Consider the following 12,757-nt stretch of genomic DNA (forward strand, 5'->3'; position numbering starts at 1 on the left):
CCAGGAGCCCTGGGGTGAGCCGCCGGGGCCCCCCTGCTGCCAACCTCCCCCGTCCCCAACATGCATCTCACTCTGGGTGTCTTGGTCTTTTATTTTTTGTAAGTGTCATTTGTATAACTCTAAACGCCCATGATAGTAGCTTCAAACTGGAAATAGCGAAATAAAATAACTCAGTCTGCAGCCCCAGGCCGGCCTGTGTGTGTCTTGGGGCTGAGGTGGGTGGGAGTGTGCTGTGGGAGGGAGGCCATGGCTCCAGTGGGTGCTCCGGAGCTCGTGGGCCCAGCACACCTCCTTAAGCGGGGGATGGGGCACTGGGAGGGGGTGGACTGTGGCCCCTACACTGCGAGGATCCGGGCCTTCCACGGATCTGGGCCTTCCACGTCCCCAGACACAGCAGGCGGGGGTGCCCCTGGGGCTGGGAGATGCTGCCCTGGGCCCCTCGGGGGGCGACCGTGGTAGGATGGACCGGGCCGAGCTTGCAGACCCTGGGCAGGTGCCTACGTCGGAACCAGCAGCCCTGGGGATATCTGGCAGATCAGAGACTGAGGACTGTTTCCAGACTTTCCCAAGGCCAGTCAGGGCGACCTGGGTTCTGAGCCACCCTTTGCATCCTAGGCTTCAGGGACGGGCTGGGCAGAGGCTCGCAGACCTCGTGCAGCCTCATTCACTCCCAGGTGCCCCTAGGGATAGCAGCTGCGTAAAGACTGAGGGGAGGAGCAGCAAGGCGCAGCCTGGAGCGGAGGGACCAGGCGCCCAGTCATTGTGCGCTGGGAAGGCGGTGATGGCGAAGGAATTTGGGACACGCGGGGCGTCCCGGGGGCAGCCAGGGCACTGCAGGCGGGAGCCCCCTGCTCCCCCGCATCCTCCCCGCCACCTGCAGCAGAGGAAGCGCTGATTGGCTGCTGATGACGCAGCTGGGAGGGCTGAGCTGTGATAGGTGGTCCCTGGGCGGGGGGCGGGGGGAGGCGGAAGTCTTGAGATTGGCAGGGGCAGGTGGCTGCTGCAGAGGGAAGTCGGGGTCCCCTCAGCGAGGTTCCGGCGGCCACCCCTCTACCCTCCCCCATGAAAGCCAGGCTGGAAGCCAGAAAAATCTCAGTGACTGGAAGGGACAGATTAATCCTCCGGAACCAAACTCTTTGAGACCTGGGGAGGAGGGTGGGAGGCACTGGGAAGGGGGAGATGGGGGAGCCCGGCTCATTTCCACCCACGGAGCTGACCTAGAATGACCCTAAGGTCTCCGGAGCCACCGGCTGATTCCGAATTCCATTCATTCCGCAAAATTTGGCGCCTACCACGTGGCCGAGATTCCCGAGGCTGCAGCCAATGAGCAGCACAGTCCGATGGGGGAGGCTGGAAGGGCCCTTCACGAGATCTCTAGGGAGGAATCGGTAGGAGCTGCCCAGCTGAAAGGGACGGGGGAATAACCCGGGGCGAGGGACCTGCCCAGGCCCTGCCCTCTGAGGGGCCGGGGGCATCTCTGGGGTCCGGTGAGATGCCGGTCGAGGGAGCCAGGCCGTGGTTCTCCAGACTCGCGTGGAGGCCACGAGCGTCTTCCGGAGGAGCGGGCACAGCGCGGACCGGCAGACTCTGGGGCACCTGGGCTCCCCATCTCCTGACCTTTTCCTACCTTCAGGTCCCTCCTGTCAGGACAGGTTCTGGGGCTCCCCGGGGCAGGGAGCCAGGGCAAAGGGTGCAGTTTCCTCTCCTGCCTGAGTCACCTTCGCTTTCTCAGCGATTCTTCATTCACAAGGGCGCGGCCCATCACACGCACACACTTGTGAACTTGCACGCCCACACACATATGGACCTGTGCAAAGAGTCCCATGCACAGGCAGATACACGTGCATGTAGGCGTGCACACAGACACGCACAGATGCAGGCAGACCAGCTCCCAGGAATCTGTTTCCAGCCAACAGGGATTCAGCACTCAGGGTACCAGCCTCTGTCCCGTGCACCCGCATTCCCAGCAGTTCTCCCAGCTGGGTTGGGGGCCACCAGGGACTCCATACCCCTAGGGTGGCTCCTCCATTAAGCCTGCCGTGGGGTTGGGAGTGAAAGAATCCCACCTCCCATTGCTCAGAAGGGGACACTGAGGCTTGAGAGTCAGTCCCCAGTGAGTCAAGGCAAGTGCAGCCAGGGCTCCAAGATCCTTGTTGGGATTCACTGTGATCCCCAAAGATCACGACTTAAGGGAAAACATTCAATTAAACTTGTTAGAGCAAAGAAAGGAGAGACTGGGCTGGGCGCAGTGGCTAACGCCTACAGTTCCAGCTACTCAGGAGGCCCAGGCGGGGGGATTGCTTGAGCCCAGGAGGCTGAGGCTGCAGTGAGCTATGATGGCATCACTCACTGCACTCCAGCCTGGGTGACAAAGCAAGACCCTGTCTCAAAAAAAAAAAAAAAAAAAAAAAAGAAAAGAAAAAGAGGCCGGGCACAGTGGCTCACACCTGTAATCTACTAAAAATAAAAAAAATTGCCAGACATGGTGGCCGGTGCCTGTAATCTCAGCTACTTGGGAGGCTGGGGCAGGAGAATCGCTTGAACCCAGGAGGTGGAGGTTGTGTGAGTCGAGATTACACCACTGCACTCCAGCCTGGGCAACAGAGTGAGACTCTGTCTCCAAAAAATAATAATAATAATAATAATAAAAAAGAAAAAAGAAAGAAAGGAGAGACTGAGCTATATTGCCCAGTCCAGGCATGTGGGAAGTCTGGGGGACAATGAGGCATACTCTGTGTCTCAGGGTCCCAGCCCTGGGTGCCCCCACTGCTGTCTGCTGTGACCTCCTCACTTAGGAGGCCTCACTGGGAGAGGCCCTGAGTCCTGCGGGGGGCTGTGGAGCTGTCGCCAGCCCCAGGAGGATTCGGGCAGGTCCCTCTGGTGGGCGAGGCCTCTGAGCTTCCCAGTGTGTCTCCATGGGAACCCCCCTCCAGAGCTTCTGCCCCAGCTCAGCTTTTTCCAATTCATTATCAGGGGGTGGGGGAGGGGACAGGAAGCCCCAGACCCAGCTGGGCCCCATTTCCTCCAGGGCCACAGGGGCCTCTCCCAGAGTCACGAGGATGGGGGCTGATCTCTTTTTTTTTTTTTTTTTTTTGAGATGGAGTCTCACTCTGTCACCCAGGCTGGAGCGCAGTGGCGTGATCTCTGCTCACTGCAATCTCCACCTCCCAGGTTCAAGTGATTCTCCTGCCTCAGCCTCCTGAGTAGCTGGGACTACAGGTGCGTGCCAACACGCCCAACTAATTTTTGTATTTTTTAGTAGAGATGGGGCTTCACCATATTGGCCTCCAAAAGTGCTGGGATTACAGGCATGAGCCACTGTTCCCGGCCTTGACCTCACTCTTTTTAAAAAGTCAAATAGTTGGTGCTTGGAATCCCAGCACTTTGGGAGGCTGAGGCAGGAGAATTGCTTGAGCTCACGAGTTTGAGACTACCAGCCTGGGCAACATGGTGACACTCCTGTCTCTGTAAAAACTACAAAAATTAGGCATGGTGGTGCGTGTCTGTAGTCCCAGCTGCTCAGGAGGCTGAGGTGGGAGGATGGTTTGAGCCTGGAAGGTTGAGGCTGCAGTGAGCTGTGAGTCCACCACTGCACTCCAGCCTGGGCTGCAGAGCGAGACTCTCTCTCAAAAATAAATAAATAAAATAAAATAAAATAAAAAGTCTAACATTTTTCTTTCTTTTTTTTTTTCTTTGAGACGGAGTCTCGCTCTGTCACCCAGGCTGGAGTGCAGTGGCGCGATCTCGGCTCACTGCAAGCTCCGCCTCCCGGGTTCACGCCATTCTCCTGCCTCAGCCTCCCGAGTAGCTGGGAATACAGGCGCCCACCAACACGCCCGGCTAATTTTTTGTGTTTTTAGTAGAGACGGGGTTTCACCGTGTTAGCCAGGATGGTCTCGATCTCCTGACCTCGTGATCCGCCCGCCTCAGCCTCCCAAAGTGCTGGGATTACAGGCTTGAGCCACCGCGCCCGGCTAACACTTTTCTTTCAAACGACGGCTTTTGGGGCTCATAACCTGCGTGAAGATGGAAAGGGGGCCCGGCAGTGCACATTTCGGCTCCCTGGGGACCCCGGCCCTGAAGACCCCTGAGCAATGGGCGGCTGGGTGCCTGGCCTCCCTGAGCAGGCTGTGGGCAACAAGGTTGTCTGGATGGGGGAGGGGCTCTGAGACCCTTGTGGGCAGCAGAGGGAGAAGGAAACAGATGCGGTCTCCCAGACAGAGAGGCCTGGAGGGATGGGGCGGGGCCGAGCATTTGGCGAGAAACCCAAGCCCTTTAACGGGGCCCTAGCTTAAACCAGCAGGAGGGGCCTCTGTGATGTGCAAATAATTAACACAAAAGCCTTCACTGTGCTCCCCTCCTCATCCCAGGACCCAGGTCTGACCCTCAGGAGGGGAGGAGGTGGGCAAGGGGGAAACCCACCTTCCAGGGACCCCCAGCTAGTGCCAGGCACCAGGCAAGTGCTCTAAAAGGCTTTACTAATACTATTGTTATTTGAAGAAACTAAGCTAATAAATAAATAGGGTATAAAATCAAAGGGTACCCACAGATATAAACAAAAATCCACAGCTGCCCCGGCCCCAGCCCTCTTTCCTTTGGAGGTAACTGCGTTAATGGTTTTTTACACCTTTCTGGAATTTTTTTTCTTTTTTTTTGGGACGGAGTCTGGCTCTGTCGCCCAGGCAGTGCAGTAGCGTGATCTCGGCTCACTGCAACTTCCACCTCCCGGTTTAAAACGATTCTCCTGCCTCAACCGCCTGAGTAGCTGGGACTACAGGGGGCGCACCACCATGCCCGGCTAATTTTTTTTGTTTGTTTTTTGAGCTGGAGTCTTGCTCTGTCGCCCAGGCTGGAGTGCAGTGGCGCGATCTCGGCTCACTTGCAAGCTCCGCCTCCCAGGTTCATGCCATTCTCCTGCCTCAGCTCCTGAGTAGGTGGGACTACAGGCGCCAGCCACCACGCCCGCCTAATTTTTTGTATTTCTTTTTTAGTAGAGATGGGGTTTCACCGTGTTCGCCAGGATGGTCTCGATCTCTTTTTTTTTTTTGAGACGGAGTCTCGCTCTGTCGCCCAGGCTGGAGTGCAGTGGCGCGATCTAGGCTCACTGCAAACTCCGCCTCCTGGGTTCACACCATTCTCCTGCCTCAGCCTCCCGAGTAGCTGGGACTACAGGCACCTGCCACCACGCCCGGCTATTTTTTTGTATTTTTAGTAGAGACCGGGTTTCACTGTGTTATCCAGGATGGTCTCGATCTCCTGACTTCGTGATCCGCCCGCCTCGGTCTCCCAGAGTGCTGGGATTACTGGCGTGAGCCACCGCTCCTGGCCAAAAATTTATTTAAATAGAGAGGGCGTCAGGCTGGGCACGGTGGCTCACTCCTGTAACCCCAACACTTCGGAAGGCCGAGGTGGGCGGATCACCTGAGATCAGGAGTTTGAGACCAGCCTGGCAAACACAGTAAAACCCCTTCTCTACTAAAAATATAAAATTAGGCGGGTGTGGTGGTGCATACCTGTAATCCCAGCTACTCCGGAGGCTGAGGTAGGAGAATCGCTTGCATCCAGGAAGTGGAGGCTGCAGTGAGCCGAGATTGCACCATTGCACTCCAGCCTGGACAACAAGAAGGCAACTGTCTCAAAAAAAAAAAAAAAATATATATATATATATATATATAGAGAGAGAGAGAGAGAGAGAGAGAGAGAGAGACAGACAGAGAGACAGAGAGACAGGATCTTGTTATGTTGCCCAGACTGGTCTTGAACTTCTGGACTCAAGTGTTCCTCCTCCTGCCTCTGCCTCCCAAAGTGGTGGGATTACAGATGTGAGCCACTGTGCCCAGCCCTTCCGGAATTTTTTTTTTTTTTTTTTTTTAGATGGAGTCTCCCTCTGTTGCCCTGGCTGGAGTGCAGTGGCCATTTTTTTTTTTTTCTTTTTTTTATATAGACTTCTAAGGAAAGCAACACTAAGAAAATTTATTTTTAAGAAATTATCCAGCCAGGGGCGGTGGCTCACGCCTGTAATCCTAACACTTTGGGAGGCTGAGGCGGGTGGATCACTTGAGGCCAGGAGTTCGAGACCAGCCTGGCTAACATGGTGAAACCCTGTCTCTACTAAAAATACAAAAAAATTAGCCAGGCACAGTGGCATGTTCCTGTAATCCCAGCTACTTGGGAGGCTGAGGCAGGAGAATCCCTTGAACCAGGAAGGCAGAGTTTTCAGTGAGCCAAGATCGAGCCACTGGACTCCAGTGTGGGTGACAAACTGAAACTGTGTCTCAAAAAAATTTTTTTGTTTGTTTGTTTTTGGAGATGGGGTCTTGCTCTGTCACCCAGGCTGGAGTACAATGGGGTCATCTAGGCTCACTGCAACCTCAAACTCCTGGGCTCAGGTGATCTTCCTGCCTCAGCCCCTGGAGTAACTGGGACTACAGGTGCATGTCACAACACCCGGCTTATTTTTAATTTTTTTTGTGTGTAGACAGGGTCTTGATACGTTGCCCAGGCTGGTTTCCGCCACCTTCTGGGCTCAGCGATCCTCCTGCTTCAGCGTCCCAAAATGCTGAGATTACACGTGTGAGCCACCATGCCCGACCCTGAGGGATACCTTAATGTTTATTTCTCACATTTCTTCTCTTTTTTTTTTTTTTTTGAGACGGAGTCTCGCTCTGTCACCCAGGCTGGAGTGCAGTGGCGCGATCTTGGCTCACTGCAAGCTCTGCCTCCCGGGTTCACGCCATTCTCCTGCCTCAGCCTCTCTGAGTAGCTGGGACTACAGGCGCCCGCCACCACGCCCGGCTAATTTTTTGTATTTTTAGTAGAGACGGGGTTTCACCGTGGTCTCGATCTCCTGACCTCGTGATCCGCCCGCCTCGGCCTCCCAAAGTGCTGGGATTACAAGCGTGAGCCACCGCGCCCGGCCTTCTTCTCAAACAAACATTTCCAGAGCATCCCAGACTCTGAACTGTGGCTGGGGACTGCAGCACGGAGGTCTTTCCCGGAGTCAGGCACTCTGGGAAACATGCCACAAGCAGGGAATTAACCTGAGACAGTCTCTCCAATGAGAAAAAGGAGCCAAGGGACTGCGCACGCCTCAGAGCCAGATGCGGCAGAACCGGTGGGTTGAGGGGGCACTGAGCGCTTGGTGCCTCCTGCTGCCCCCCACCAGTTCCAGCAGTCCTCAATCCTTGTCCTCCCCATCAGAAGGGAAGAGTGAATTGTCTGTGGGATGTGCCAGTGTCCCTGGTTCTGAGGCTGGGCAGGCTGGGGAGCCCCAGACATGGCTTGGACTTAGTTCCAGGCTCTGCCCGATCCTCTGAGGGTGCGGCTTCAAAGCCCTGCTTGGGCCTAAGGCCATCCCAGGGCAGTGACTGAGGGTAGACTGAGATGTCCCTTGGGCGCCAGTCCTAGGGTACTTGGGCTAGGGGGCTTCAGCTCAGGCCCCCTAGTGCCCGTCCTTTGGGCTGTGGGCAGGTTTCCACAGCACTGGCCCTTTCTGACCTTACACCCTTGTGCATCCTCACTGGGGCTCTGGGAAGGCGAAAGTCACACTAAGGACTGTGCCTATGGTGGCCAGGGCACCCCGCTGGCAGCACACCTCAGAGGCCTCATCCTAGGCGCTGCTCACTTTTTTTTTTTTCCTTTTTTTTTGTTTTTTTGTTTTTGAAACAGAGTCTTGCTCTGTCGCCTAGGCTGGAGTGCAGTGGCATGATCTCGGCTCACTGCGACCTCCTCCTCCTGGGTTTAAGCAATTCTCTTGCCTCAGCCTCCCGAGTAGCTGGCATTACAGGCGCCTGCCACCACGCCTGGCTAATTTTTGTAGTTTTAGTAGAGACGGGGTTTCCCCATGTTGGCCAGGCTGGTCTCAAACTCCTGACCTTGTGCTCTGCCCGCCTTGGCCTCCCAAAGTGCTGGGATTACAGGCGTGAGCCACCGTGCCTGGCCCTGCTCATTTTCTTACCACAGCTTTCCAGAAATAAAGCGAAGATGGAAAGAGAGAGAGAGAGAGAGCACCACATTCAGATAGACAGGAGAGTTCTCAGCAAGAAGAGAAAGCTCAGAATTGAGAATGTCTCAACTCAGCTGTCTCCCTGCTGAGACGTCCTGGGCTCAAGTGTCCCCTCACCCCCGCGGGGTTGTGACTGCACACTGCACACATGGGTCACAGCAGGGCTTGGCGTTTGGAGCAGGCCGGGTTGGTGGCTTGTCCTCATCTCTCGCCTGGTGCTGTGCTGGCCTGTGGTTTGCTTTGGCTGCTGCCATGTGGAGGGAGAGGTGCTTGGAGATGGCCCTTGGCAGCCCGGGCTGTGTCCATGCCTGGCCTCTTGGAAGGCCACCGCCGTGATGGAGAGAAGCCGGGGCCAGACCGATGAGGGCTGAGAGCCCATGGGCAGGGGTTGTGGTCTCGGCCAAACCCCAGCTGGCAGCTGATGGCAGCCACCCCGGGGTCCTCAGACATGGCACAGCTGCCTGGCTGAGCCTCAGCAAAGGGAAGCCTTGTGAAAAATAACAACTCAGGGATGTTGTTAGTAGTGGGCTGAGCTGTGGTTTAGTTTTTAGAGACAGGGTCTTGCTCTGTCACCCAGGCTAGAGTCCAGTGGTGTAATCATAGCTCACTGCAGCCTTGACGCCCCAGGCTCAAGTGATCCTTGCGTCTCAGCCTCCTGAGTAGCTAGGAATATAGGTGCATACCACCATGCCTCGCTTGTTTTTTGTTTTGATACAGATGGGGGTCTTGCTAGGTTGCCCAGGCTGGTCTGTAACTCCTGGGCTCAAGTGATCCTCCTGCTTTGGCCTCCCTAAGTGCTGGCATTACAGGCGTGAGCCACCGTGCTGGCCTTGGGGTGTGTTTTTATGTGGCCATAGATGACTGAGATGGGTGAGAAGCGGGACCTAGGGGAATATACAGGGCAGGGGGATCTGACAGGGAGATAGGAGGGCAGACAGCTCCTGGAAGGCCTGGGAAAGAGATATCAGGGCTGGACCCTGGAGAAGTGAGGCTTTGAGGGAGGGGAGGAGATGGGGCCTGGCGGGGTGCAGGTGCTGCTCCTAGGTCTGAGGGCATCTGCGGTCTGAGAGCTTGCGGGAGGGAGGGCTGCCTCCCGGTGCTCGGTGCCCTGGCTCTCCTCCTTGCTGCTGGCTGGCCTCCTCCTCCTCATGCATCTGCGTGTCCTGGAACACAGGGCGCTGTCCTTCTGTCTGTCCAGAAAAGCACGTGCTCCTTGGGGCCTGGCCTGCTCGGCCCTGTGTCCCACCCGCTCCCTACTGCTCCCTGCTGCTATTCCCAGGCCTTCGGGCCTCACTGCCTGGGGTGGCTGTGCTCAGCCCTGCCCCATGGTGCCATGGCCTCCCCACCCCTGCCCGGAAGTGCCCCTGGGACCGGTTCCTTCAGCTCCCAGGACAGGGCCTGGCCATCCCTGCGGACTCTCCCTGTTCGTGGACCCCCACTGGTGCCCAGTCTCCTTGGACTGTCTTCTGAGCCTCTCTCAGATGTACCCCCAACTGTACCCTTTCACCCAGAGGCCACTTGGCAGTGTCCTCCAAGACTCCTGCCCTTGGGGAAGTCTCCGCCAAGGCCAAAGTGTGACTGCATTCCGAGGAGCTGATTTAAGATCTGGTTCTCAGGGACACCTGGAACTGGCCAGTCAGCATCCCCGGCCCCGGGGTCTGCACTTGGACAAGGGTCAGGCAATGAGGATGAGAGGCAGGCGGGGCTTCTCCTGGAAGCCTTCGAAGCCTCCTGGGCCACCCCACGGACCCCTCCACGGACTCAGCCTGTTCCCTGCCACCTGGTGCCAGTTTCTCTGTGGCACCTACTGGGGCCGAGTGCCCCAGACTGCCCAGCTGAGCAGCGCCGTCCAGGTCTGCACCCAGGTACGCTCAGGGCACGTGCACAGGTGAGCAGCTGGGCACGCAGGCACCTGCCAGGTGTGGGTGTGGACTAGGTGCTCCCGGGGGTCCCAGGTGGGGTTGACAGTCTCAGATGACCCTGAGAGGTTGGTCTGGTCAAAGGATTAGGCTTTTATCCGCAAGGAGTCACTGGAAACGTGGGAAGGGACAGCACAGCTCTGTAGGACGGCGCAACCACCACCATCACGGCTGCTCTGCCCTCCCTGCCATCCTCGGCCAAGCACTTTTCCTGTCTCCCCTCCCCAGTTCTCACAGCCCGAGGAAGAAGATGCTCCGGTGATTCCCACTTTATGGCTAATGCCAGGCCCAGGCATGCCATGCCACTGCCAGGGCTCTCACCACCCCACCTCGGGTGACACCCAGCAAGATGGGGAGCATGGGACCTGACCCAGAAGCCAGTGCTCACCCGAGTCCCTCTCCTGCAGGTTTAACTGGCACCTTCTCCTGGGGAGAAGCAAAGCCAGAGGTCAGTCCTGGGTCATCTCCGCCAGACATGTGTGCGGATGAAGGGACACGAAGCGACGAGTGGAACTGATGATCGGACTTCATCCTGACCAAGAGGCACACACAGCCAGGAACTGTAGAAGTGACCACGTCCCCCCACAGGGGTCCTGAGAACAGAGGTGGTGGCCTGGCCTGCATTAGCTTCACACCAGCCTAGATGACTGCAAGAAATTCAAAGAGAAGGCAGATGGAACCTGCTGTGAGAGGTTCTCAAAGGCAAAGAGCTAATTAAAAAGCCTGTTTCAGAAGCACTTGCTCCTGTTTTGTAAATGCTCCAGAAAGGAAAAGAAAAGCAGAATGAAAACCTTCATGTCAGCTGGGTGCGGTGGCTCATGCCTGTAATCCCAGCACTTCGGGAGGCCGAGGTGGGAGGATCATGAGGTTAGGAGATCGGGACCATCCTGGCTAACACGGTGAAACCCCGTCTCTACTAAAAATATAAAAAATTAGCTGGGCGTGGTGGTGGGCACCTGTAGTCCCAGCTACTCGGAAGGCTGAGGCGGGAGAATGGCATGAACCCGGGAGACGGAGTTTGCAGTAAGCCGAGATCGTGCCACTGCATTCCAGCCTGGGCGACAGTGAGACTCTGTCTCAAAAAAAAAAAAAAAAGAAAACCTTCATGTCTGGTTCACTAGTTTCATGAGTACTATATATATCACAGTAAAAGATCACACAGGGCAGAAGTACATTGAGATGTGATCAGCAGTTATCTTTAGGTTACAAAGCATGTCTATTTTTGCTTTATATTTTTGTTTTCAAGATTTTCCTACTTTGCATATACATTTTCTATTTTTTGTACACTTCTGATTGGCAAATGTATTTTGTTTTTAGAGGGAGTCTCGCTCTGTTGCCCAGGCTGGAGTACAATGGCATGATCTCAGCTCACTGCAACCTCTACCTCCCGGATTCAAGTGATTCTCCTGCCTCAGCCTCCCGAGTAGCTGGGACTATAGGCACCCGCTATAACACCCAGGTAATTTTTATATTTTTGTAGAGACAAGGTTTCACCATGTTGGCCAGGCTGGTCTCTAACTCCTGACTTCAGGAGATCCGCCCAATTCGGCCTCCCAAAGTGCTGGGATTATAGGCATGAGCCACCGCGACCGGCTGGCAAACATATTTTTTAAGATACTTTTAATTTTTTTTTTGAGACAGAGTCTCACTCTGTCACACAGGTTGGAGTGCAATGGCGTGATCTTGGTTCACTGCAACCTCCATAAAAAAGACACTTTTTATTATTTTTTTTTTGGAGATGAAATCTCACTCTGTTGCCCAGGCTGGAGTGGAGTGGTGCAATCTCGGCTCACTGCAACCTCTGCTTCCTAGGTTCAAACAATTCTCTGCCTCAGCCTCCTGAGTAGCTGGGATTACAGGCACCCGCCACCATGCCCAGCTCCATTTTGTATTGTTAGTAGAGACGGGGTTTCACCATCTTGGCCAGGCTGGTCTTGAACTCCTGACTTTGTGATCCACCTGCCTCGACCTCCAAAGTACTGGGATTATAGACGTGAGCCACCGCACCCAACCAAAAAAGACACTTTTTAAGGATGGAAAAATAAAGGAGGTGGCTCACACCTGTAATCCAAGCACTTTGGGAGGTTGGCGTGGGCTGACTGCTTGAGCCCGAGTTCAAGACCAGTCTGGGTAACATGGTGAGAACCCTTTTTGTTTTTTATTTTTTGAGATGGAGTCTCGCTTAGCCACCCAGGCTGGAGTGCAGTGGTTCGATCTCAGCTCACTGCAACCACTGTCTCCTGGGTTCAAGTGATTCTCCTGTCTCAGCCTCCCGAGTAGCTGGGATTACAGGCACCCGCCATCATGCCCAGCTAATTTTTGTATTTTAGTAGAGACAGGGTTTCACCATGTTGGCCAGGCTGGTCTTGAAATCCTGACCTCAGGTGATCCGCCTGCCTCAACCTCCCAAAGTGCTAGGATTACAGGAGTGAGCCACCTCGCCCGGCTGTTGAGACTCCTTCTTTACAAAAAATACAAAAATTAGCTGGGCATGGTGGCCCACGCCTGTAGTCCCAGCTACTTGGGAGGCTGAGGTGTGATCACTTGAGCTGGGAGGTTGAGGTTGCAGTAAGCCGTGACTGCACTCTGCACTATAGCCTGGGAGTGCAGTCTTAGATCTTTTTCTAAGACACAGTGAGATCTCATCTCAGAAAGATGGAAAAAAGTAGGCCAGGTGCGGTGGCTTATGTCTATAATCCCAGCACTTTGAGAGGTCGAGGCGGGAGTGGATCACTTCAAGTCAGGAGTTCAAGACCAGCCTGGCCAACAGGGTGAAATCCCATCTCTACTAAAAATACAACTGGCTGGGCGTGGTGGCTCACGCCTTTAATCC

At 55.3% G+C, this 12,757-nt stretch overlaps 1 protein-coding gene across 1 annotated transcript in view; it reads left to right on the forward strand.

Annotated features, from left to right (window-relative positions):
* FSCN1 (fascin actin-bundling protein 1) overlaps window positions 1-10,441 on the forward strand; it is a 23,648-nt gene extending 13,207 nt beyond the window's left edge. The window contains exons 5-7 of the mRNA XM_058436408.1: window positions 9,285-9,446; window positions 9,622-9,870; window positions 10,332-10,441. Of these exons, the coding sequence (XP_058292391.1) occupies window positions 9,285-9,446; window positions 9,622-9,870; window positions 10,332-10,441 (521 nt within the window). The remainder of the gene's footprint in view (window positions 1-9,284; window positions 9,447-9,621; window positions 9,871-10,331) is intronic.
* The last annotated feature ends 2,316 nt before the right edge of the window (window positions 10,442-12,757 follow it).

Source organism: Hylobates moloch, unplaced genomic scaffold (genome assembly GCF_009828535.3).
Source record: "Hylobates moloch isolate HMO894 unplaced genomic scaffold, HMol_V3 SCAFFOLD_1, whole genome shotgun sequence".
Taxonomy (NCBI): domain Eukaryota; kingdom Metazoa; phylum Chordata; class Mammalia; order Primates; family Hylobatidae; genus Hylobates; species Hylobates moloch.